Raw genomic sequence first — 26,118 nt, 5'->3', positions numbered from 1 at the left:
TTTTTCTTTTCCTTTCCGTTCGTCGTTTGGTTTTGGTTTCTCTGTGTAGCCCTGAGGGTCCTGGAATTCACTCTGTAGACCAGGCCTTGAACTTAGAGACCCCCTGCCTCTGTCTCCTGAGTGCCTATGCCACTACCACTTGGATCCACTTTTTCTTTAAATGACAAATTTTGGTAAAACTTCTTGGCCAGGGAATGGCATCAGTCTCAAACCTACTGAGTGTTCAGCAACCGGTAGCTAGTTTATTTACTTCAGGGGCTTTCAGGACTTGCTGAACCTGAGGACTGACAGGGTTTCTTGGCCTGCTTGCCTGCAAAGTGCCGTGGTTCCTTGTAGTCCTCTTGTCTTCATTATTTTAAAGATTTCCTCTAAAATGACAAATAAAAGTAGAATTCAATTAAACATTTGGTGATATGCATGATCACTGAGCAATTTAGTAGGATGATAAGTGCATTAAATTCCTCTGATTAAACAGCGTAGAGCAGGCACGTGTTTGTTAACTCAAGCTTGGACCTAGGAGAGGTGGGACACAGCTTTAAGACGGTCTGAGGGAACCAAAAAAAAAAAAAAAAAAAAAAAAAAAAAAAAAAACAAGGATTCAGGCTGGGGATTTAGCTCAGTGGTAGAGCGCTTACCTAGGAAGCACAAGGCCCTGGGTTTGGTCCCCAGCTCCGAAAAAAAGAACCAAAAAAAAAAAAGACGGTCTGAGGATTCTGACAGACTTAAGTGCCTAGTTTGTAGTGTAGCCCACTTCCAACTACACAGAGTCATTATTTAACCTTGTTACCATAACAGGCGATCATGTTTTAGCTGGTTGGTGCCAATCTCTCCCATATATGCTTTATGGGGAAGGTCAATGGAAATCTGGACAAACTGAATCCTGACAGTGCCCAGAGTATAAATGAATTCTCTTCTTCTTCTTCTTCTTCTTTTTTTTTTTTTTTTTTTTTTTTTTGGTTCTTTTTTTCGGAGCTGGGGACCGAACCCAGGGCCTTGCGCTTCCTAGGCAAGCGCTCTACCACTGAGCTAAATCCCCAACCCCGAATTCTCTTCTTTTGAAAATAAAACCAGAGGCCCAAGAGATAAGAGCACTTCTGGCTCTTGCAAAGGAGCTGGGTTCATGTCCCAGTACCCGCGTGCTAACTCACAACCATCTGTAACTACGGTTACAAGGCTTTCTTCTGTCCTTAGGCTCCTGTACAGCGGGGTTGAGGGTGGGGAAGCAATCAGCACTATCCAGCTATGAACCCTGGGACCTCAACAGTGGCCGGCCTGCAAGTTGTAGACATTACTGCAGTGACCACCTTCTCTTTCTTCTTCTATTATTATTATTATTATTTTATTATTATATCATCATTATTGCTGGAATTTAAGACCTGTTGCATGAGATGGGACCCATGCTGAGGGGCAAGTGTTAGGTGTCAGCGATTGTATCTGAATGTTAGTTTATGAACGAGTGAAACTACTCGTCCCACAAAGACGACGGGTCTTAAAACATACACATTTTACCTCTTAGAAGTGTTTCTCCTCTCTCAACATGTCAGCAATTAACTTGCTCTACAGCCCAGCCTACTTTCTAAGTTAGTCCCCGACGTTTGTCGTCAGCAAGTGAATATCAAGAAGCTCTTTTTTCCTCAATTACCTGGATTGTTTTCTTTTATGGTAACTAAGTAGAACAGCCCTCTTGGGGAGAGAAGTTGTGAGGCCAGTGGGAAGAACCTGTCCATGACTTCCCGGCCGTTTCTTCCACCAGCCCAAGCTGCTTCTATTCCGTGGCTTCCTACCTGTCAGCAATCACAGAGACATTGGATTCAGGCTTCAATGAGAGTACCCTCTTAATGGCATAAAATATCACCAAACAAGTACACATTTTCAAACGAATGTACCTTGGCTTCTGAACATCATTCTGCCAAAGTCCTGATGTCCTTATGCTATGAGAGGGCATATAATTATCCAACAAATAAAACAGCATTCTGGGTGGCTAGGCGCACCTGCGATCTTTGTACTAAAGGCTGGAGAAGACTGATTGTGATTTCAAGGCCAACCTGAGCTACGTGGTGAGACCCTGTGTCAAACACTCAAGGGACAGGATACAATTGAGTGTCAGAGCTCATCTGGCATTTGTGGGGCCCTGGTTCACTTGGTACCACCAGAATATTCTGAAGAAATCAATGAAAATTAGGTTCAATGCGGACACAACTGTTTTCCGATTTTTGCTGTGGCCTTTACGTATTTTTGACTTTGTTTTTTAATTTTTAGTCAATATGTTTCCTGGTTTAAAGTAATACCTTTACAATCAAATTCTGTAATTTCAGAACAAAAAAGTACATATACTTACTTACAAGGGCAGGTTTTCTCAGGTCTGCCTCTCCCCTATCTTCAGCAACTTTGTTTTCAATCATGTTTCAGGGTTGTTCAACTTTCTTCCTTGCCTTTATTTTGTGAGTGTGCACATGGTAGTATGTGTAACATGTATGTATGTGTGTGTGTCGGGAGGCGGGGCACATGCAGGTCAGACACAATCCTTGCCTTGCACCTTGTCAGAGGTGGGGGCCTCTCCTGTCCACTACTGTATATATCAGGCTAGCTGTCATGTGGGCTTCCTATCATGCCTCAGGTCTGTTGGGGTCACAGGCATGTGCTGTTGCGTGACTTCTACATGGGTTCAGAGGATACCACCTTCAGTCCTCACTTTCACAAGCATCTCATCCATTACCCATCTCCCCAGCCCTGTCAATCAACTCTCAAGGAAGGTTCACTTCCTCTGCAGTAGCTCGAATTCATTCCTTATGTTGGTCCAGGACCTTACTGAAGAAGTATATCTTATTTAGCTGGTGTTTGACATTTGTTTATTTTTCTCTGAATCTAATTTGGATTATTCTCAGACCTATCATCCACTCAGTATCTCCACAATCACACTAGATCATTAATTCCACATTTGTGTCAGCATTCTGGGGACTCCCTTTCCTGACCCCTCTGCTTTAATTCTGGGTGAGCTGCTCCTGTTTGGCTCTCTGTGTTACTCCATCCTTTCAGCAGGTGTGAGCTTTGGGTCAGTCCCTATCAGGCCTCTCTCTCGCTGCTGCACAATGTATAGGGCTTCCTGCGATCAGACTCCAGGCTATTGAGCCCCATTTATCTGCTGATACTGAGATGACTTCAGCAATGCCTGGCATGAGCCCAACCCTGAGGCCAAAGAAGAGAGGGTTGCATTTCAGGAGGAGTCAGGTAAGTGTTAGTGGCCGTCTGCTTGTTTGCTTGCTCCCTGGGCCATCTAATGGGTCCATCTTGGTTCCTTAGAGACCACAGGTACAACCCACAGCACTTGACTCGTGTTTCTGAATGTGACATTCTTATATGTCTTCTAGATGCCATCCATAACCATCTTGCTGGACCTGTGCTGTGTCTTCATCGTCTCCAATCATTCAGCTCTGGGAATTCAGACCCCGGATCTCCTGCACTGCCTACACTTGGTCCTCCAGTGTATCCCTGCAGATGTAAGGCTCTGGAGCTTAGTGCTGCAACTAGAAATACACGGAGACCCCAAGTGGGCCACCATGTTCTCAGGGCTGTTTCTTCACTCCCTGGTTTTCTCAGTGTGAACTGAAACCAAGACCATGAATTAATCCCTCCTGCTGTGCACAGGCTCGCATGGTCATTACACATAGGAAAACATAAACTTTCATCCATTTCAGCTTTTGTCCTAGTACTGAAGGGTTTGTGTTTGTTTGGAGGTAGGCTCTCCCTGTCTAGCCCTGGCTGGCCTGGAGCTCAGATCTGCCTGCCTTTACTCTTGAGTGCTGGGGGATTAAAGACCCTCATCACCACAGCCAGCTACTGAATGGTTTCTAAAATTAGATCTTAAGGACTGGAATGACTGGACTGAAACCTTCTTAAAAATTCATTGACTTACTGTGTGTATTGTGTGGGTGTACATGCGCTCAGAGGACCTCTACAGTATGGATCCCGGGGATTAGGTTCAGGACAAGCACCCTCACTCTCAGTGTGTGATGTCCCTGTCCTAACACAGCAGAAAGGCCTTTGCCAGAGCCACACGCTCTGAGATGTCTCCTCCGTCTCCAGCCTGTGATTGATACAGATATTAATGACCCACCCTGTGATGTTTTAGTATAGGAGCTGTGAACAGAGTACCAGACACGACGGTGCTGTGACTTATTTTGGCTCCTCAGTTATAACCTCAGCACAACAGTGAGGGCAGTCAGAAGAGACATGGCCGCCTTCATCTTGGAGTGGAGGTGAACAAAGTATTTATCAGCTTTGCCAGAGAATAATCTCCAAAGCATACAGCAGGCACAATCAAAGAGAAGCTAGTGCTCAGCTGTTACTGAACTGTGTTCCTTCACCTTCTGGGGGCGTGCTGATAGGGCTTACTCCTCACTGTGGAGAGTCTTCAATAATGTATTTCTATTGTTCCCAATGGAAGATTAGAACTGGTCCCACACCTTCAATTTCTGATCACTTTAAGGGATGAAACCCCAGACTTTGAGAAGTAAATTATTGGTGAATACTTTTAATTGACTACAAGTATTTTTAAAACGTGCTTTACAGATCTGTTATTTCGGGTGATGGATTTGTTTAACCGCCTGGCCTGGTCTGGGTGAGAGCTCTGACTAGTTCTGTCACACTTTGCACCTGTGCAGTATTTCCCTTCTGCAGCACTCACAGCACGGGTGACTGACACCCTCTGAACAGTCAGAGGAGTACTGCTGGAGGCAGTGACCGAAGTCAGAAGAAGCTCACTCCGTCTCATCAAGCGGCTGGAAAGAAAGCCAAAGTTCTGCTGTGGGTCTCACCTCTTCAGGCGGAGTCACGACGTAAGGGGGGTTGAACACCAGCAGGTCTACTTTCCCCTTCAATCTGGGCAGCAAGCCTTGGACCTGAGGACAAGCAACATTGCAGTTTAAGAATGGGTCCTGATTTCAGTAATGAGTAAGTCTTTATAGTTACTCTCTCGCGTTATCACGAGGGGAAGGGCTTACAGACGGAAGTGTTTCAATTTTCTTCATGCAGATGCAGTTTATATGAACACTGTCTAAGGTGAGAGCGAACATATTGATTGTGGCTTCTACTCAGCAGCAGACACATCTCCATTCTGGGTTAAGCTTTAGAAGATGGTGTGAGAACAAGTGAGTTCTGATTGTGTAGACTATATTCCCTGTAGATCTGTGAAGAGCTATACAGCTATGTCTGCTAACCTGAACAACACAATTAAGAAGTGATATTTGTGTGTGTGTATGTGTGTGTGTGTGAATGTGTGTATGAACATGTGTGTGAATGTGTGTGTGTGTGAATGTTGTGTATGTGTGAATGTGTGTGAGTGTGTGTCTTCACACATGCACGAGTGCATGGGAGTGCGAGTTTTGAAAGTGTTTTCAATTCCATAAAGAAATTAAGTTTCCTAAAAGAACTCTGAAATACAATTTTCCAGAAATGCTGGATAAGAAAATTTTGCTTCATAATTCCTAGTACTTTATCCTATCCAGCTATCTAGTAATAACTGTGAGCTGAATTTTGCAAAAAGAAAAGGGACAAAATATTAAAACAGGCACCCTAACATCCACAGAGTTAAATAAAAAGTAACCGAGGACTGACCGTCCAGTAAAGACATCTGTGGATTGCTATCTATGTGCAGGTGAGGGTGGGCACAAGAGAAGGCAAGGCCTGTGGCTGGGCAGTGAAAAATAAAGGCGGGCAGAGAGTTTGGAAGGGAGGGAGAAGAGAAAGAAGAAAGAAGAACCAAGAGGGAGGAGAAGGACGACCCAGATCTGTCTGGCCTTAAGGGGCCACAGGTAGTTATGAGTATTTCATAAGGGATGGAATTTTATAGAACAATTTGTCTTATCTAGGTGGGCAGTTTATATCATTATCAACTGGTTGTGACTTTATTGTGTGGATGTTTTGTGGAATGAGAATTTAAGATATAAATCGGATTGCTAAATTAAAAGCTTATTGAGTTTTGATTTAATGGGTTATTGGAAGTTGTGACTGTAACCACAGGGGACGAATGCTGAGAATGTGAGCAGAGTCTGCAGCAAGAGAGTTGCAAGAGGGCGGCTGCTGCCGAGCTCAGAGAGTGGCCAGAGGCAGAGCTCAATGGAGAATGAGCTGCTTTGCTGACTGAGATGAAAATGCCCGCAGATGCCGTGTGGCCCTGCGGTGCTGGCACTGGCACGGGATGGTGATGCGCCTTTTAAGTTTACCGCTACAGGCATCTCTAGTCAGGCCTAGTCAGTTCCCTGCCTTAACATCTCTGACAGTTGAGAAACACACGAAAGAGGCCCCGGTAATGTTCGATGTATTCATGCAGCAAAACACAGGACCTTTATTCCCAATGGGACACTGTGCAGGCCCTTATGTTAAATGCGGGTCGGAATGTCTGCTTTTCTTGCATGAAGCACAGCAAGAGGGAGAACAGACTCTGCCAATAGGTGATGGAGACACAGGACAATGGAGAGAAGACGGAGGAGGGCTGTCAGCTTCACAGAGCGGACACCTGAACAGGCCTTAGTACCACGCAGCTCAGACAAGCCGAGGCCAGCGAGTTTGTAAAGGGTAAAACGTGTTTGGTATGTTTTAATGGTGGAATGGAACACGTAATATGTACTTTAAAAGACTGTACAGCTAAAAATGAAGGACGATGACAACTGTACCTTTCTGACTTTGAGAAAGAAGTCACACTATGTAGCCCAGGGTAGCCGTAAACCCATCTTACACTCTTGAGTACTGGGTTATAGGAGTGGGCCAGCCTACCCCAGCTGGTTGCTACTTTTTAAACATGTAATCTCAGCTACGGAGTGGGTTTGTCTTCTATGACAGCTGTAACAATCCCTGTATTTTGAAGGTAAAAAGGCTGTAAATCTGCTAAGCCTGCCTCTTGTTTCTTGCTTTGCCAGGTCAAAGTTTAGTTCAGCGCCCCCTTTAACTACTGAGGAGTTAACTCTAGCATGCAGAACCTCCAGTCCCATCCCTGAGCTACTGTGTAGCTTCTGGAGCTGGACAGGAGAGCCAGGCTATAATCCTAGACATAATTTTATTAACACTGGAGTTTTCAAAGACACCAGCTTCCATATCTATTTCAAACAGTTTGGGTTTATTCTATCTGGTTTTACCGTTCCACCAAAAATAGATGTAATATTTTTTTTTTTTTTTGGTTCTTTTTTTCGGAGCTGGGGACCGAACCCAGGGCCTTGCGCTTCCTAGGTAAGCGCTCTACCACTGAGCTAAATCCCCAGCCCCGTAATATTTTTTATAGACTACTAGGAAGCAGGCGGTTCTACATCACATGTATCACCATGCATCGCCATGCATCACCATGCATCAACATGCATGTGAGTGGCCTGAGAACACTCTCGTTCTTAGCACTGTGAAAAGAATTTCTTGTCTCTTGGGCTTAATCCTGAGATGCAAAACCCTTTGTAAATGTGAACTTCTCGGGAAGCTGCCTGCCTTTATCAGGGCAAGAACAATACTGGTCTACAAGCACAGAAAGCTGGGTGTGAGGGTGCATGTCAGGAACCCCAGAACCTGGGAGATGAAGGCAGGATCAGTAGTTCAAAGTCATCCGTAACCAAAAGAGAGTCCAAAGCTACCCTAGATTTTCTGAGACTTTTATATTCCCTACACACCCACAGACAGCATTGTTTTTAGGGTCCACCTGCTGCATGCTATTAGGATTTCTGTTTATGAATAACATGTCACTGTTGTAACTCAAAGTATCCTGCAAATCTAACACCACTCAAGTCCTACTAATACCCTTAAACTACTGTAACAACTGAAACTCACAAGATCTAATCTGAATTTCTTAAAATAATGAAGGGCTGGAGAGATGGCTCAGCAATTCAGAGCACTGGCTGCTCTTGCAGAGGACCAAGGTTCAATTCTTAGTTCCAATACCGTGGCTAACACCCATCTGTAACTCCAGTCCCAGGGGATCCAATACCCTCTTCTGACCTTGGTGGGCCCTGGAGAGATGTGATGTAGACACACACACACACACACACACACACACACACACACACACACACACACCTTTTGATAAAACAATAAAACAGTGGAGTGGGGGTTGTGTAGGCTCCTCTAACGAGGTAGAGACGGAAGAAGCTAGAACTGACATCATCTACAACTACATGGAAAGTTCAAAGACAGGACTGGGATACAGTGAGAACCGTCTCAATAAAGAAATGAATATCCTGCAGCCAGTCTAAAGCTGTCAATCATTTTGCTTTTCCGCAGGACTCGTGCTCATTCCCCTGTCTCTGCTTATATCTCCTTGGCTTTTGATGGGACTGTGGTGGTTTGAATTGGACTGGCACCACACACTCATGGCCTTGGAAAAGGTGGGTCTTTTAGACTTTGAGGTTTTAAAAACCCAGGCCAGGTCTAGTTATGTCCTGCCCCGCCCCCACTTTCTGTCTCTCCCTCCTTCTTTCTCCCCTCAAGCCCTCCACTTCATAGCAATAGAAAAGTAACTAAGACAGGGATATTCTATCTCCTCTCACACTTAACTCAAGCTTGGGTAGGTAGCTTTGGGGTGGAGTTGAAGCACTATGACCCAGGTCAAAGTCACTCTTCAAATGCCTGCCTGGGACACAGGACCCACGTGGTTCTAATCCTAAGAATACTGCGGGGGACACTTCTTTCCATGGGGAGTTGCTAATAAAGACACAGAGATGCAAACATTTTGTTACATGAGGATGTCCAACCTCGAGAGGGAAACTCAGAGCTGAGAAAAAATGTGTGATGTCATCTGAGTTCCTGTGCTAGCTGTGCAGAATGGTTTTTAGGTTTAAGCCAGTAGGAACTGGATACAGAGTTACATGTGGTCAACCTATAAGTCCAACATTTACCTAGTATCAAATGGTCAGGTTTGAAAGCATACATTATACAGACTGAGCACGTTCTGGTTATGAATATACATACACATGTATGTATATGTAATATATGTATGTATATGTAATATATGTATATATACATATTAATTAATGAAGAAACAATTAATGAAGAACAGAGGCCATGAATTTGAAAGACAGCAAGCAGGGTTATGTGGGAGAATCTGGAGGAAGGAAAGGGAAGAGGGAAATTATCAAATTATATTATAATCTTAAAAATAAAAGAAAAAATTAATTAAAAATAAAAACAAACAAAAATGAGAGTTCAAGCTCATGTGTGGCTGTATACTAAGTTTGAGGCTAGCCTGGGCTACATGACATTTTGTCCCATACAAACAAAACAGAAGTTAATTTCTAAAGTTTATTTCCACCGAAACCAATCTGACAAAATTAATTGAAATCAATTGCTACTGAACGAGGATTAAAGCTCACCAAATCTGTAATTACTGGCTGAAGGTGGACTCTGTTACAGCGCGCTGTTTCCAAGGTACATGCAGCTGCCTTGGGGTTGATATCGGTGCACCTATAAACACCGGAGGAGAAAAAAGGTCAGGAGGGCATACAGAAGCAGACAGTGCAGCAGCAGATTCCTGCTGAGAAGATTCGCTAATTCTAACATGGTGTAGGAAATCAAAGGAGAATGTTTCCTAATGGCAAAGAAAGAGGGAACAGAAGCTTGTTACTGTGATGACAAACACTGCTAGAAAACCTGTTTCCCCTCATCTGTAGGGGGTTTGTAAACCTGTTTCCCCTCATCTGAAGGGGTTTGTAAACCTGTTTCCCCTCATCTGTAGGGGGTTTGTAAACCTGTTTCCCCTCATCTGTAGGGGGTTTGTAAACCTGTTTCCCCTCATCTGAAGGGGTTTGTAAACCTGTTTCCCCTCATCTGTAGGGGGTTTGTAAACCTGTTTCCCCTCATCTGTAGGGGTTTGTAAACCTGTTTCCCCTCATCTGAAGGGGTTTGTAAACCTGTTTCCCCTCATCTGAAGGGGTTTGTAAACCTGTTTCCCCTCATCTGTAGGGGGTTTGTTTCCCTTTAAGCCATTAAGCTGTATGGCTTAAGCATCCAGCAAATAAGAACTGAGGGAAATCACTGACAGGAAAGCACTACACAAGACACACAGGAGATAGCGAGCTGAAAGAAACATATCTGTTCTGTGTGTGGCAACATCTTCTGGTATTTCCCCCTAGCTTTTGTATTTTCAAGCTCTCTGCAAGGACATTCAACTTTGCACCTATTTTAATAGTCAAACTGTTTACCTGAGAACGATTCAAAGTACAGATAACATAAAGTTGTGTGCTTCTAAAATCCTGTGGCATGAAGGAGGGAACAGGAGCCTATACCTGGGGGCAGGCATAATTTGTGACCCGAGTCCTTACCAGAACACTATCAGAGACATATTGCCTATTTAAAACATTTGACTTGAGCTGCTGTGGTCCTAGGGACCCAGGAAGGGTGGATGAATGTCACATACTCACATGTACAAGGCCTGAGGACCTATCATGGAGGCTAGGAATGCAGACACCACCCCAGATCCTGCTCCTACTTCCAGGCATAGTTCCACTCTAACAAGGAAAAAGACGAATTATTTAGTCCCTTCCTATGAAGATATTCTTCCTGGAAGATAACTCCCATGCTGTATGATATACTTCTGTAGCACCACCATTCTCTGGAAAATACGTGGGAATATGAGGAAATTTAACATTTCTGGCAACCACTTGGTGCTTGTTGTTGCTTAGCCCAAACCTGCTAATAATAGTTTAGGTGTGTAAAGTACTTACATTGAAGTACTTGAATAAACCCAGCAGCATATCCTAGGGTTTGGTAAAAGCCTTCCACCTACTTAGATACGTGAAGAACAAAGACCTTTCTCGACTGGAATACTATATTGGGCAAATACCTCAGTGTCTGATCTTAGAAGGCCTATAATCTTAGCTTTCTAAACTTAAAAATTTTTATATGACTTTTCAATAAATTTATCTCCAGGATCACCGTCCATGCATCAAAAGCACTACTTAATTTCCACGACTCATTGGGCTGACGACACAAGGTTTTTCTGGCACTTAACTTTTCAAACAACCATTCAAGAAGGAGCTATAGTAGTTTTACCTTTAAAAAAAGGGAGTTACAATATTTTTACCTTCAGAATCAGCCACATGTCTATGTGACCCACAAGCCACTTGTGGGTCACAGTAAAGTTTGCGAATCTTACCAGGTGTCTTCTTTTTGGAACTAACCACTACAGTCTCATAAATAATTAGAATTCCCAGGCTTTGTAACAAGGTCAGCTCTATTACAGCATACCCTGAGATGCAGTTTGAGGTTGTAAATCTTTCTGAGCTATTCAGAGCATTCAAGTTACAATCCTGTGCACCACAAGGTATTTCAGTAAATGTTCCACCATCTATGAAGAAACACTGGGGTTAAGAGCATTTTATAGGTGGAAAAAAATGTGACAATGTAAATAAACATCATAGCTATTTCGTTCTGGAGAAACCTAGTTGGAATCTTGACCATTAAATAAATGACCCAAAATTCTTTTGGCAAAATGTTTTATTAGGCTTCCTTTGTGTGTCGGGGGGGGGGGGGGGGCAGAACGGTCTTCAGCATTGTAAGTGAACTTCCAAGTACAACCTGTAGTAGTTTGAGGCTAAAACTCAGGCCTGCGGGCTAGAGAGCAATTGCTTTTACCAGCTGAGCCGTCTTGCCTGCTCTCAACTCAAATTCTTTTCTCTGAAAAGTTAACATGTAGGCATTTACTATTTTTGTCAATAAAAGTTATGGCCAATACTTCAACAAATCACGCTAGTGAAAATCCTACTGGAGGCTGTTATGTAACTATTTAAATCTTTCCTAATGGTTCTAACATCCAAACTAAATTTCTAACAGTTCAATTTTAAAAAAAATCCAGTTTCTCAGTTGCAATAACACTTTAAGAGCTCAGACGGCTAAAGGCTGTTCCTTCAACAGGTTGGGTGGGTTTTATAGTTCACTACTTTATCATTTGTGCCCTTCTGTTGCCAGAGGATGTTATTCATGGACTAAGGCGTTCAAATAACCCTACGCGAGTTTTACATATTCACTAAAAAAATTAAAGTTGAAAAGCAGCAAAGTTTTGGACCAGCCTGTTTCTGGTCGATAAACTCCGGCGGCTCCTCAGAGGCCGGTTTACATTCTTCGGATTAACAGGGCAGGGTGATCACGAACCCGGAGGGAGACCAGAGCGATGCTCTCACCCCCGCCCGCGGGGAACTCCTCCTTTATCCTGCTCTGCTGTCAATCACCAGAAAGTGGACCGACCCATCACTTCCGGAGGAGGGCGGCAAGTTCCGGCTTCCGCCTCTAGGACACCCCGCTCTCTACCGCTGAGGCGCGCACCCTCCTCGCACCCTGCTAGCTCTGCTGCTGCCGCCTCGAGCGCGTCCAGTAACAGGAACGTGTCCTCCGCTGGCTCGTACACGTCGCTGAAGGCTCCACGACCCACGTGCCCGTACAACGGCGTGGGGACACTCGGCGCCGCCATCTTCCCCTTCCGCTCTTACGGGCGGGCGTTGAGTACGCACGCGTCAGGCTTGCTGCGCATGCGCTTTTGTCTGACACTGGGTGGAGTTTGGAGTGCAATGCTTGTGGGCCTATCTGGAACTTTTAAGCAAAACTCACATTCATTTTCTTTTTTTATTTTATCTATATAAGTATACTATAGCTGTCTTCTGATACCCAGAAGAGGGCATCAGATTCCATTACAGATGGTTGTGAGCCACTGTGTGGTTGCTGGGAATTGAACTCAGGACCTTTGGAAGAGCAGTCAGTGTTCTTAACCCCTGAGACATCTCTCCCGCCCCTAGCATCCGTTTTCAACTAATGAACATTTTGTGTTTACTCTTTTCGGCTACCCTACTACTGAGCATCCTCGGTTATTTTGTACTAGGATGACTGCATTTTTATTCTAATGACATTTGGAAAGTTTATTCCATTTTTTTTTAACTTGCAAGGACTTGCAAATACAGTGTTTACTAAAATTTACAGTTTTTTTTTTTAAAAAGACAGCTGAGTTGTAAATATCCATCTGTAAGATTATGACTACTTTTCTTTGCTTGATTTTGTTACACAAGAGTCTCACTCTGTAGCCCTGGCTGTCTTGAAACTCACTATGTAGACTGGATGGGCCAGGAACTAACAGTGAACCTCCACAGAGTGCTGATACTAAAGGCGTGTGCCACCATGCCCAGCTTAGATTATGACTTTTAAGTTTTATTTTGTATTTGGCAATTTTATGCATGTATAAAATTTATTTTGGTCATTTTCATTCATTAAAATTATAGTTTGGCACACATGGTCTGCACTCATTGATAAGTGACTATTAGCCCAAATGCTTGAATTACCCTAGATGCACAGAACACATGAAACTCAAGAAAGATGACCAAAATGAGGATGCTTCACTCCTTTAAAAGGGGAACAAGAATACCCTTGGCAGGGAATAGGGAGGCAAAGTTTAGAACAGAGGCAGAAGGAACACCCATTCAGAGCCTGCCCCACATGTGGCCCACCAAACTAGATAAGATGGATGAAGCAAAGAAGTGCAGGCAGACAGGAACTGGATGTAGATCTTTCCTGAGAGGCACACCCAGAATACAGCAAATAAATAGGCAAATGCCAGCAGCAAACCACTGAACTGAGAACGGGACCCCCATTGAAGGAATCAGAGAAAGGACTTAGAAGAGCTGAAGGGGCTCGAGACCCCATATGAACAACAATGCCAAGCAACCAGAGCTTCCAGGGACTAAGCCACTACCCAAAGACTATACATGGACTGACCCTGGACTCTGACTTCATAGGTAGCAATGAATATCCTAGTAAGAGCACCAGTGGAAGGGGAAGCCCTTGGTCCTGCTAAGACTGAACCCCCAGTGAACGGGATTGTTGGGGGAGGGTGGTAATGGGGGGAGGATGGGGAGGGGAACATCCTTATAGAAGGGGAGGGGGAGGGGTTAGGGTGATGTTGGCTAGGAAACCGGGAAGGGGAATGACAATCAAAATGTAAATAAGAAATACTCAAGTTAATAAATATAAAAAATGGGGCTGGAGAGATGGCTCAGAGGTTAAGAGAACTAACTGCTCTTCAAGAGGTCCTGAGTTCAATTCCCAGCAACCACATGGTGGCTCACAATTATCTGTAAAGGGATCGATGCCCTCTTCTAGTGTGTCTGAAGACAGCAACAGTGTACTCACATACATGAAATAAATAAATAAATCATTTAAAAAAATAAATATAAAAAATAAAAAAAATTAAAAATTACAGTTTGGGCTGGGTAGAAATGGTGCACGCCTTTCATCTCAGCACTCAGGAGGCAGAGGCAGGCCTGTTCTACAAAGAGAGTTCCAGAACAGCCAGGTTTACACAGAGAACTTCAGCCTCGAAGAACAACAAAGCAAAGCAAAGAGGCTGTAGTTTGGAGGACTAGAGAAGCGCTCAGTGAGGCCTTGTTCTGCACTTGGAGAAGACAAAAGTTGGGTTCCCTGCACCTTTGGTGGCTCACAACTCCCTACAAGCTCCAGGGAACCATTGCTCTTTCTGCCTAAGTGTCACTGAACACACACACACACACACACACACACACACACACACACACACAGGCAAAAGTAACATACATTCATAACATACATAAAATCACAATCTTTAAAAAATGTTGGTGGCTGGAAAGATGGTTCTGCAATTAAGAACCTCAACTCTCAGAGGACCAGAATTTGGTTCCTGGTACCCCCAGCAGGCGGCTCCCAGACATGGCGACTCCAGTTCCTGGGAGTTAAATCTTCTGTCCTCTGCTAGCATCCACAAATACAGAATTGAAGGTGGCCAGAAGGCTCTGCAGGATGGCCTTGTTGGGCACCAATGGGAGGAGAAGCTCTTGGTCCTGCCAAGGCTGGATCCTCCAGTGCAGGGGAATGTCAGGGCGGGGAGGTGGGAAGGGATGGGTGGATGGGTGGGGGAACATGGTCATAGAAGAAGGGGGAAGGAGGGAAGGATAGGGAGTTTATGGACAGGAAACCGGGAAAGGGGATAACATTTGAAATGTAAATAAAAAAATCCAATTAAAAAAAAAAAAAAAAAAAGAAGGCTCTGCAGGTAAAAGGCAGGTGCTGCCAAGCCTGAGCACACAATCAGGTCCCTGAAACTCACAAAGTGGAAGGAGAAAACCTATCTTACAGTCCTCTGACCTCCAGGGGCATGGCAGCATACATGCACACATACGCACAAACATCTAAAAATAATACAGAGATCTCTTTTTTTAAAGTGCCATGTGCTACAAGAATTTGTTACTGTTATTTTCACATACATCCTTAAAATATCTCTGAAAACAAGAGATAAAATGAAATGGCTGTGCTCTCTCAATTTTTCCTTGGAAGACCTATTTTTTTATATGTATGAATGTTGACTTTTCTCCAGCTTTGTCTGTTGCAATTCTTGAGAATAACTTCCTTAATTTTCTTCCACCGTGGTACACAGTTCCTGGTGTGAGATCTGTTAGTGCACATACATTTCAGTTTTTTTCTGGATACTTCCCCATCTCGCTCCAAACTAACCATACTTGTTTATACTCCTAACATCTCTTGGTGGCAGGTATATGAGTTGATCTAATATTAGACATTTGTCTTAGACCGATTTGGTTGGACTGCTGATTGAGGTTAAGCTTGGGTTCATCTGTCCGTTTAGGGAATTTCTTCCTTTGTGCTTGTATGTTCTTTTGTCCTTACTTCCCCTTTTCTGCAGGGGAGGGATGATAGGGTGTCACTCTGTAGCCTTGGCCGGTCTAGCTAACACACAGAGAGCCCCCTGCTTCTGCCTTCTGCCTCCCGAGTACTGTGATTAAAGGCATGTGCCACCATGACTGGCTGTCCTTGGTTTTTTGTTTTTTAATGTTTTTGATCCTGGGTATTGAACCTAGGTCTTCAGACATGATATGTACACATTTTACCCCCAAATTACATTTCCGCCCCTATTTTTATTATTTCTGAGAGAGGGTCTCACGTAGCCCAGACAGACCCCAAGCTTGCTATGTTGCTTAGGATGACCTTGAACTTTTGCTTCTTCTGCCTTTGCCTGCTGGATGTTGGGATTGTAGGTTTATCCCACCATACCCTACTTACTTGGTGCTGGGGATCAAATTCAGGGCCTTGTGCATGCTAGGTAAGTTCTGTAGTACTGAGCTACATCCCTGCACAGCTCTTTTTGAAGATTTCAGAAGGAGTCTTGAAAGCTTTTCAAGCTTTTCAGAGTATAGTTTCCTATTCTTTCAGCATGGTCCCCTAGCTCAGTGCTTCTAGGCTGGAGAGCTGGGGGTCAGGCTTCTAACAGATTTGATACTGATGGGCTCAGTCACTCTGGTGACTGCTCTGGTTGTTTTGGGACTTTCTCCAATGCCTATCTATGTCCACAGGGTCCACATTTGGAGTTCTGAAGCCTTGTCTAAGCTTTCCTTTGACAGTCCCATCCTTGCTTCTCTCTTCTCCTTGAGGGTGAGACAGTTTTACCTCGTTTGGTGTGTTTATTTTCCCCTTATTGTGCCTCCTGAAATTACTGAGACTGGAAACCTTAAAACTTACTTTGTATTCCACTAAGGCTCTGGTTGTAGAGGTGACTTAGGTCTCAGAGGTCCCTTACAGCCACATGAACAGAACCCTGGGATACAGGTGGGACCACATGAGCAGAACCCTGGGGTACAGGTGGGACCACATGAGCAGAACCCTGGGGTACAGGTGGACTTGTGTTGACTCTGCTATTTTGCTGGCAAGCAGAGTTGGTTTTCCTGCAAGCGCCATGTGAAATCGTCAGCTCCTCGGGTGTGTGGACAAGGCATAGTTCCTGCATTCTGTGGCTGTAGAAGGGGTGACTTGGATGGCCTGGCATGGAACTATCAATTCCATGTAGTAGGTAGTGGCTTCTTGACTCCACAGTTTTCTGACCATGAGTAGGCCAGAAGCTCAGTTGTGCAGTGTAGTTTTAAGACGTACTCTGGGAAGCTCACCCCAAAGCTGATCTTTGAACATCTCGAAGCTGGCTGTCCTCAAAGCTTGGCTATCCTGTAACAAATTCCTTTTAGTTTTAACTAGAAATGGGTTCCATGAGTACAGAGAGCCACCAACACGGTTGATTCCTGCGTTTTCTGTTTCGTTGTGGTCACACTATGTTTCCAAGAGGTGTAAAATCGATTATGATGAGAGTATTTGGTTCTATCACTGGTCATGGTTTTTGGTGATATGGTATTAAAATCATGTACCAGTCATCCATTAACTATGGTTACTGCTTGCACCTTCTCTCTGTAGTTAGAATTAAGTTTTCTCAGAGGCATCAGCGCTCAATAGCAAGTTACAGTAAGGTTTATTTCTAATCCAAGGAAGGCTTTGGTCCAAGACTATTTAAGCATGACATAAACCCGCTCTGTTTTCTGATAAGAAATAGTTCTTGTCCCACCTTAGCCTGGCTTGTATTTTAAAAGAAATCACAAGTTGCAGTCAGCTCCATTTATGATATGAAGGAGTGGCCCCAAGGCTAACAAAATTTCCTCTCTTAATAGAAGGGAACTGTAGGCACTCCAGTTAACTCTGCTTAAGTTTAGTACTGAAATCATATGAGATTTAAATTAGGGCTTAAAAAAAAGATGGATTGATTTTATTTATGTGAGTACACTGTTGTTGTCTTCAGACACACCAGAAGAGGGCATCAGATCCCATTACAGATGGTTGTGAGTCACCATGTGGTTGCTGGGAGTTGAACTCAGGTCCCCTGGAAGAGCAGTCAGTGTTCTTAACCACTGAGTCATCACTCTAGCCCAGGGTGTTTTGGGTTTTGGTTTTTTTGGGTTGTGTGTGTGTGTGTGTGTGTGTGTGTGCACGCTTGTTGAAGTTCAGTTATAACATCAAATGATTTTTTTTGAAGTAGCTTTTGCCTTTGCAAAGTCATTTGATCATAATATTCAAAACACTATGACACAGATTGGAAGATTTTCAAAGACGTGTCCTGATAAAGACCTGCTAGGCAAAATGTACAAGAGAACTCTTAAAGTTAACACTAAAGATGAACCGGATTGAAAAATATGCAAATTTGATAACCTTAAGGGTGTATTAGTGACACACATACTTTAGCAGTAACCAACTCTAAATTTAATAGATCTCTTAAATTGGACTAAAGACCTACTCAACAGGAGGGAAATCATGTCTGCTACAAGAAATCTATGAAATTAAGTACTAGTGATGTCAAGGGTATTGGATCTATAACCTCTAGTTTGCTAAACCATCAAAACCCCTAACAACAATCTATACACATTTGTTCTTATACTCCCAGAATGCATCGGAAGAGGAGGTAGAGAGATTGTAACAGCTAGAGGATTAGAGAGTTCCTTGTGCAATTGTATCTCCTAGTAACATCAGAAGCTCCACCCATAAAATCTTGCCAATATTACTGCCCAAACGTGAGCAGAACAAGGTTGACACAAGTGGACATGCAAGGAAGCCCATGAAGTCTCAACTAAAGAACTAAAGATAACTAAGGGGACCTAGGAGCAGGAGAGCTGGTCTTCCTTGGGGAGTACTAAACAGCCACTGGTCAGTGCCAAACGGTCAACCCTGAAAACACACACACAGGCAGCATTATACTGACTGAACATTCATATGACAGCCTGCTTTTAGGAATTTATATGTATACAATAACAATGAAAGAAGAGACCACGAATGAAGGCAAGTGAGGAGGGCTACAAGAAAGGGTTTGGAGGCAGGAGAGGGAAGGAAAAACATAATTTACCATAATCTCAAGTATTAGAAAAATATCTTCAAACTTGTAAAATATCCTACCCCTAACATAAAAATGTACAAGTGACCTAAAGAGATAGCTCACTAAAGAAGACGCACAGATGCCAAGCATATGAAAGCTGTTCCCGTGCACATGTCATTAAAACTGCATATTAAATCAACCACAGGACAGTATTTAATCGGGGTTCTCTAGAGGCACAGAACTGATAAAACGAACAGGTATTAAAATATCTATTAGATTGGCTGACACGGTATACTCATGTTAGTCTAATAATATTCTCTAGAACACCTAAAACACTAAGAACCCCATAGCTACTTGGTCCATTGGCACAGCCACATCCACTGGAAACAGCAAAAGCATGAGGCTAGCACAGATGTTTGACACAGCTGACCGCTACAATTGCTCTCATCCTGCCTCTCACTTTCACGGTTTCACTTCTGTGTGTTCCATTCATGGGGACTTCCTGCATTATGAGTCATTTTATGTCTTTTCCCAAGAAAATTATGTTTGAGTCTTACAGGATCTTATCCCCTCTGGTTATAGGGAAATAACTTTATCTGGCTTATTTGGATATCTTCCTTATGTCCTGGAGATTGTGATAAGCACTAACCTAGGAATTTCTTTTTTTCTTTTTTCTTTTTCCATGTGGAAAGGTTTAATGAGAGAAGAAGAGTAGAAGAGGAGAGGAGTAGAGGCCAGCCATGAGCACGTGGAGGGGAGGGGGGAGGAATGGAGAGAGAAAGAACAGAGGGGAAGAGGGGAAAAGGGAAAGAACAAGGAGCAAGAGCTAACCTAGGGATTTCTAAAGGTCATGACTCCAGGAATCTTCTGGGGGCGTCAGCCTCTAAGCGTACTCAATCAGTACAATTGGTGAAGGGCAAACAGAGACAACTGACAAACTGACTGGCCACACAGAGCACGTTTTACAATAAGTACGTTTTTACAATACACTTAGAGTTCTCTCCAAATGTAGTTTAACAATAAGGGACTGAGCAGGAAACACCCCTGGAGGAATTAAACTCAGTAAATACGAAATATTGACTAAACCATTTCCTACTTTGTAGCGTAGATAATGAAATGATACGGTAAAAGGAGTTAGGCATCAGTATTTGCTATTCACAAAAAGACCAGTTCAGATATTTTCTGTTTGTCTGGTGTGCTTCAAAAGTACAAACACTGTCAGCCTAAAAGCAGGCTGCCATATAATAAATGTGTTTGCTTTGGTGGGACATTCTTTAGATTCTTTGAATTGGAGTTACAGGGCTAATAATAAAAATAAAATCGGTTCCATTTGTCCTTTCTAATTGTGACTGAACTTGTAACCCCAGACATGTAATGAAAGATCAAACCCTGTCTAGAGACAAAGCGATATAATCTGTACTTTTTGGATAACCAGACTGTTCTTGTTCTGTGAAACCTGTATAAATAAAGAAGCAGCCTGATTGCTAGTCAGTCAGAGCTGCAAGATTCTCCTGACCATCACATCTGACTCTCTCCTTCCTCCTCCTTATCTCCATCCTCCTCCTTATCTCCTCTTGGGGCAACCCTGCATACAGGCCAAGACTGGCCTCTGGCTGTACATGAGGTAATATTCCTCAGCAACCCCAACCTGGAGAGCTGGACTCTGATATCACTGAAGGAGTGTGACAGGAGCAGCAGCAGCGGCAACAGGCTGGACTTGCTAGTGACATGCAAGGGCAATGGTGCAAAACGCAAAGCTTTTTCTCACGGTTCCGACTTAACTGGACTGCTACCCCAAGGTTCTACCCACATTTAGGGTGAATCTTCCCAACCTGATCAAGAAAATCTTTAAAGATAGGTGTTATTATCTCCAGTTCCTTCGAGATCCCGTCAAGTTGACAAGTTGTGAAGAACCTTCACAGACACAACCATACCCTTATAATGAAGAAAATACAAAACACTGGCAACTGCCGGTGAGGATGCAAAGTGGTATAGCCATTTGGAACACGGCTCTTTGGTTTCTCTCAAAACTGAATGCTATGCTAGGGCAGGGAGGCAGGAGTGGGTGGGTGGGTTGGGGAGCATCCTCACAGAAGCAGGGGGAGGGAGGATGGGATAGGGGGTTTCCAGAGGGGAAACTGGGAAAGGGGCTAACATTTGAAATGTAAATAAATAAAATGTCCAATAAAAGAAAAAAGGAAAAAAAAAAAAAGAATGCTACTGTGACCATCGGTAGTGTTCCTTACTATTTTCATACATGCATTAACACATGCCCACACCAAACCTGCACGCACAAGAATTGTAGCACCTTTATTCACAATTCCCAAAGCAAGGGGCAAGCAACATCATTGAAAAACTACTGCTATGATGTGCGGCGAACGTCTACCCCCTCATGCATCAGGAGGAACACTCCTAATGAATATACAGTCGGGCTACTGCATGATTTTACAGCCCCATTGTGAATGTTACACTGCGCTGGGCATATTTCATCTTGGAGCCCAATTCTGGGCTGCTTAATGTGCTCAGAAATAGCAGACGCATGTCCCTTCCTTCAGATGGTACCTCTGGTGAAACACTGGCTTCTGGGCTGAAGGAACAGCCGCTTCCAATGCTGATGTGTGCCTTCAGCTCCTCCTGGCACAACAGAGAGGAGAGGGAGGGAGGGAGGGAGAGAGGGAGAGGGAGAGGGAGAGGGAGAGGGAGAGGGAGAGGGAGAGGGAGAGGGAGAGGGAGGGAGAGAGAGAGAGAGAGAGAGAGAGAGAGAGAGAGAGAGAGAGAGAGAGAGAGAAGAGCGAGCCTGCTTGGTTGTGTCCATACTTGGAAAATTAATTTTTAAAACCTATTTTAAAGATCTCTTACAGGTGGTCAAATCTTAGAAACCTAGGGCCAGAATGACGTCGCTTTTGGCTGTTCTAAGATGTTGTCTTTGGCTCGGACAGCCTGCATGAAATCTTGTTAATTATGACTGTTTTTCCTAGTTAGAACCCTTTTTGGGGATTTAAAAAAAAACATTTATTTTTATCACTTACATAACTACATAAAGTATTTTCGTTGGGGTCCAAATGCCCAGTTGTTGCCAAGCACATTTGATTTCAGCTTCTTGAAATTATTGGAAGGTTAATACATTTTAGAGGTGCTTGTGCCATAATCACACGCTACTGAAATTCACAGTAATTTTCATAAGTTTCAGACAATTTCCATTGTCTTTGCATAGAACAAAGCATCAAAAGTCTCTATGACTGCCCCTTCTCTTTAGAAAAATGAGTATTATTCATTATTTCTATGAAATTTATGTTCCATGAAAGTGGTTTTAGTGGATACTCATGGTTTGCTTTTTAGCACGATGATATTTTATTTCAGAATTCATTAAGCGAATCTTTTCCTCCTTATAAAGTGACTTTTATTTTAAGGAAACTAGAAATGTCTCTAATGGTAAAATTAGGCAGGAAGTCATCATATTACTTGGTCCTTTAGTTTGTCTTTATGGATACCTTTCAAGAAAACACAATCTTGAAGCCAAGCACGGCGGCTCACGCCTGTAATCCCAGCATTCAGGAGGCTGAAGAGAAAGGTCACTGGAAGTTTGTGTTCAGCCTGGGCTACAGAGTGAGTTCTGCAGGAACTTGCTATAAGAAGGCCCTGTCTGAAAACAAAATTAAACTGGCCACACATCATTTCTCTAGACGTTGTCCTAAGGTTATAACTGCTTAGCTTCAAAGCTACATTTTGGACCCTCCTGTCTCTGTCCTCCTTGGAGCTGAGTTATTGGTTTGTGTTCGGTACGGAAAGCCCTTGCGGTGGTGCACATGGAAACCACACTTGGAGAAGCCGAGGAGTAGTAAGCCTCAGCAGCAAACATGCTCTTTGTCCTCTGTTTTGCAATCAGGAGTTGTGGAGGACTGACATCTGATTCAGGTCAAATCCCCTGGAACGTACACATTGCGTCCTGCTTTGCTTGGATCCTACAGATCTGCTACGGGCTGTGAGTCTCATACACTGAAGTCTGATATTCAATCAGGTTGCCATGGTGTTTGGAGATGGGGCCAGCGTCAGTCAGGTGCTGTGATAAAACACTCGCACAACTTAACGGTCTACTTCGGCTCACACCTTGAGAGGTGTAGTCCTTCCTGCTAGGGAAGACGCGGTGGAAGGCAGCTGGTTAAACTGCTTCTGCCGTCAGGAAGCAGAGACGGATAAACAAACGCTAGAGCTCAGCGTGGCTTCTCCTTGCTATTCAGTCGAGGCCCCCAGGCCAAATAATGGTGTTGCCCACATCCAGTCCAGGTCTTTCTACCTAAATGAGCTCAATTTCCATAAACCCCCTCACAGATGTCCCCAGAGATTTGTTTCCAAGGTAATTCTAGATCCTGTGTAGTTGTCAGGCAATAGAAAGTACTTACAGGGCTTTGAGAGATGATAAATTTAGGAGAGATAAGGAGGACGTGGTCCTCACAATGGGCTTAGGAGTCTTAGAGGAAGTTGCAGAGCAGACGGCTTTCCCCTGAGGGCACAGTGAATGCTGGCTGTCTGCATCCCAGGAGATGCCTCTTTACTACAGTCCAACCACGTAGAAAAGCAGACCTTGCACTTCTGACCTCTAAAACGGTGGGAAACGTCTGTTGTTTCGGACGCTTCTTTTTGCGAATGAAACATGCACTTTCAAATACATCCTCCCGAAGATCAGAAACAGGAACCCGAATACTCAGGAGAGGTGCAGTGGGGTTTCAGACGATTGTCCAGGTGAGTCAGAAAGACATGGTTTAGAATTAGAATTAAAGCTTCAGTCATTTTTCTGAACATGTTAAACCTCAGCATCCAATAATCTAATGGATTCCCTTAATTTGTAATGGAAACAATTGCCTGTCCTGATTTGCTAATGAAGAGAAATTTTAAAAATAGATTTTGTTTTAATATGGAAATAGCTAAAGCGCGCGCACACACACACACACACACACAGCCACCACCATCACCAACACAACCACATGATCTAGCAATTTTACATTGGGTTCATATCCAAAGTTGGTGAAATCATTATCTTTCCCAGACACTAGCACACCTATATTCATTGCAGCAATCTTCAGACTAGATGTAATACGAACTCATCCGATCCAGTCAGGAGTGAATAAAGAATAAAGTGTCATACTTATACAATGAAATACTACTGGGTCATATAAAGTAACGGAACTGTCTTTTCAGCAGGGTGAATGCCGCTCTGAAATGAGCTGAACGAAACCAGCCAGGTACAGAAAAAATACTTAATCTCCTTCCGGTTGCCGTGACAAAGCATCTTGCAGGAGAAAGCTTCCGGGTTCCAGCCCATCAAAGCAGGGAATTCAAGCCAACAGGAACTTGAGTCAGCTCATCACATCCACAGTCGAGAGAGCAGTAGAAGATGGAACAACGCTCTTGAAAGTCCCGGAAGGGCCTGGATATGTAAGTATGACAGCACCATAGTGCACAACGAGAACTTCCGGTTACTGCTCCTTTTAAATGTTTATGTTGTAAGAGTGTTTGCAAACCTACTCCTCCTCGTGGTAGGATCTTTCTGGAAGCTGGGCTTCCATTTTCTTGCTAGGCTCCATGCCGGTAAGCCCCAGTGACCCTCCTGTCTCTCTCCTCCTTGGAGACAGGGGTTACAGGTATGTGTGGGGTAGGTAGTTTGTTACATTCTGGAACCCAAACTTCAGTCCTTAGGACTGCACAGCAAGTCTCTTAACCACCGAGCAATCTCTCTCCAGCCTCTGCTGCTTCTTTAATAGGACAAGAGAACTGTGGGCCAAACATGATGTATTTAAAAATAATTAGCACATCACAAAATCCCCAACACATAAAATTGACTAACAGTTGAAGAGATTGAAATACTACATTGAACGCTACTTCTTGTAAACATATATCGAATTATCATAGTGTAGTGTAGTGTATAGGTATAAATATCATGTTTTAGTAAGAATATAATGTTCTGTCTTTTTCTTTTTGAAGTAGACTTACAGTTTAAGGTGTGGATACTCTACTTGGACACTTAGCATCCCATAGGTTGCATGATTATCCTTACCTGGCTGTACAGAGCACTAGGCCAGCTGCTGGCTGGTCATGCGATGTGCCACAATTATGAGGTTTTGTAAAGAATGCAAACTTTGTCATTAGTAATATTATATATTGAGAACATGTTGAACTAATACCAGTTTGAGTTAAATAAGATATTAATTTCAATTTCTTTTTATTTTTGAATGTGGCTATGCAACATTGTAAATATACGTACTATGTTTCTATTGGACAGGGCTATTCTAAGCACATGATCCTGTGTATGATGTAATTAATAGAATACACATTAATTCAATACCAGTTGTGATCAACTAATGACTAGCAGCCTTATCGGTGAATTTATTTAAGAACACTGTATGAGTTTTAAAAGCGAGTATCTCCATTAAAAGAATTCATATCCGCTTAGAGTCTGATCTCCACAAATCCCGAGTTAAATTGTGGTTGTTAAGCCAGACTTTGGAAATTAAAGAGCTGGAGGGAAAGCCTAAGGGATTGTGAGAATTACTTTTGGCAGTGGAGAGGTGGCAGTTTTGGATGGGAGAAAGGGAAGGTTTTCTGTGGTAGATGGAGGTGATCTTTGCACGTGTTTTGTTGCTTTTCTTTTTCCCCAAGGATGGAAAGGTGGTCTGTAATATGAAGACACTGTTACTAAGAAAACATTAATTTAGGTAATGTTTCTTTGTAAAATCAAAAACATATTTTCCTCTGGCATAGGAATTCTCACAGGCAAGGCCTAGAGTTAAAAAACAGAGGAAGATTGCTGGATAAAAAAAATCCCAACTGAGATCATTAGTAAAAGCCAGGGATCTGTGGATTCATTAACACAAGCGTATCTGAATGGAACGATGGGTGCCGGGTGATTAAGCCAGAACTGCCTAGACATTGCTGTTTTGTTTGGCTCAGAGGTACACCTGGTTGGGGTTCAGACATTGGCCCTTTTATTCACAGGCTGTCAGGGTAGTTTTGAATCAGTTTAGATGCCTTTGTCTTCCCCAAAAGGTTTCTGGACATCTCATCTTTCCATTCTGAAGAAATCTACATCTTTTTGAAATCCAGTTAGCATTTCAGGCATCCAGCCAGTGTACTTGTTAAATAGATAGTAGTGTACACACACACACACACACACACACACACACACACACACACAGAGGGAGAAAGAGAGAGAGAGAGAGAGAGAGAGAGAGAGAGAGAGAGAAAGAGAGAGAGACAGAGGGAGACAGAGAGACAGAGAAAGACAGAGAGAGACATAGGAGAGAGACTGTAAAAACTCCATAGATTCAGTGAGTATATGCTATAAATGACTGGTAGTGGGAAAGATTCTTCCTCCACTTCCTCCTCCATTGCAGTCTTTTCCATACTGTGGGTGCTGCTACTACCATTCTGTCATGTCAGTATTGACC

General features: G+C 43.3%; 1 protein-coding gene across 3 annotated transcripts; it reads right to left on the bottom strand.

The window, feature by feature from the left end:
• N6amt1 (N-6 adenine-specific DNA methyltransferase 1) lies at positions 1-12,447 on the bottom strand. Of its 3 annotated transcripts, none has more exons than NM_001191592.1 (6): positions 12,300-12,447; positions 10,389-10,475; positions 9,342-9,432; positions 4,815-4,898; positions 1,643-1,784; positions 1-368 (listed from the first exon to the last, which is right to left on the bottom strand). In NM_001191592.1, exons 1-6 carry the CDS (start codon positions 12,431-12,433, stop codon positions 262-264), a joined length of 645 nt encoding a protein of 214 aa, NP_001178521.1. In that variant the 5' UTR covers positions 12,434-12,447; the 3' UTR covers positions 1-261. The 3 variants fall into 3 exon arrangements, with proteins under 3 accessions (NP_001178521.1, XP_038944153.1, XP_038944154.1); XM_039088225.2 differs by having other exon boundaries at positions 217-368; positions 12,211-12,330; XM_039088226.2 differs by lacking the exon at positions 12,300-12,447 and adding an exon at positions 12,147-12,257 and having other exon boundaries at positions 217-368.
• Positions 12,448-26,118: the final 13,671 nt, after the last annotated feature.

This window comes from Rattus norvegicus, chromosome 11 (assembly GCF_036323735.1).
Source record: "Rattus norvegicus strain BN/NHsdMcwi chromosome 11, GRCr8, whole genome shotgun sequence".
NCBI classification, from domain to species: Eukaryota; Metazoa; Chordata; class Mammalia; order Rodentia; family Muridae; genus Rattus; species Rattus norvegicus.
Note: the sequence above shows the minus strand (reverse complement) of the source record. Positions and strands in the feature narration are given on the sequence as shown.

Excerpts from the sequence above, each read along its gene's own strand:
- N6amt1 (NM_001191592.1), bottom strand. The coding sequence starts at position 12,433 with ATGGCGGCGCCGAGTGTCCCCACGCCGTTGTACGGGCACGTGGGTCGT. Across the intron at positions 10,476-12,299 it reads GCAGCAGCAGAGCTAGCAGG|AGTGGAACTATGCCTGGAAG; the intron begins GTGCGAGGAGGG and ends TTTCCTTGTTAG. Across the intron at positions 9,433-10,388 it reads GGTCCTCAGGCCTTGTACAT|GTGCACCGATATCAACCCCA; the intron begins GTGAGTATGTGA and ends CGGTGTTTATAG.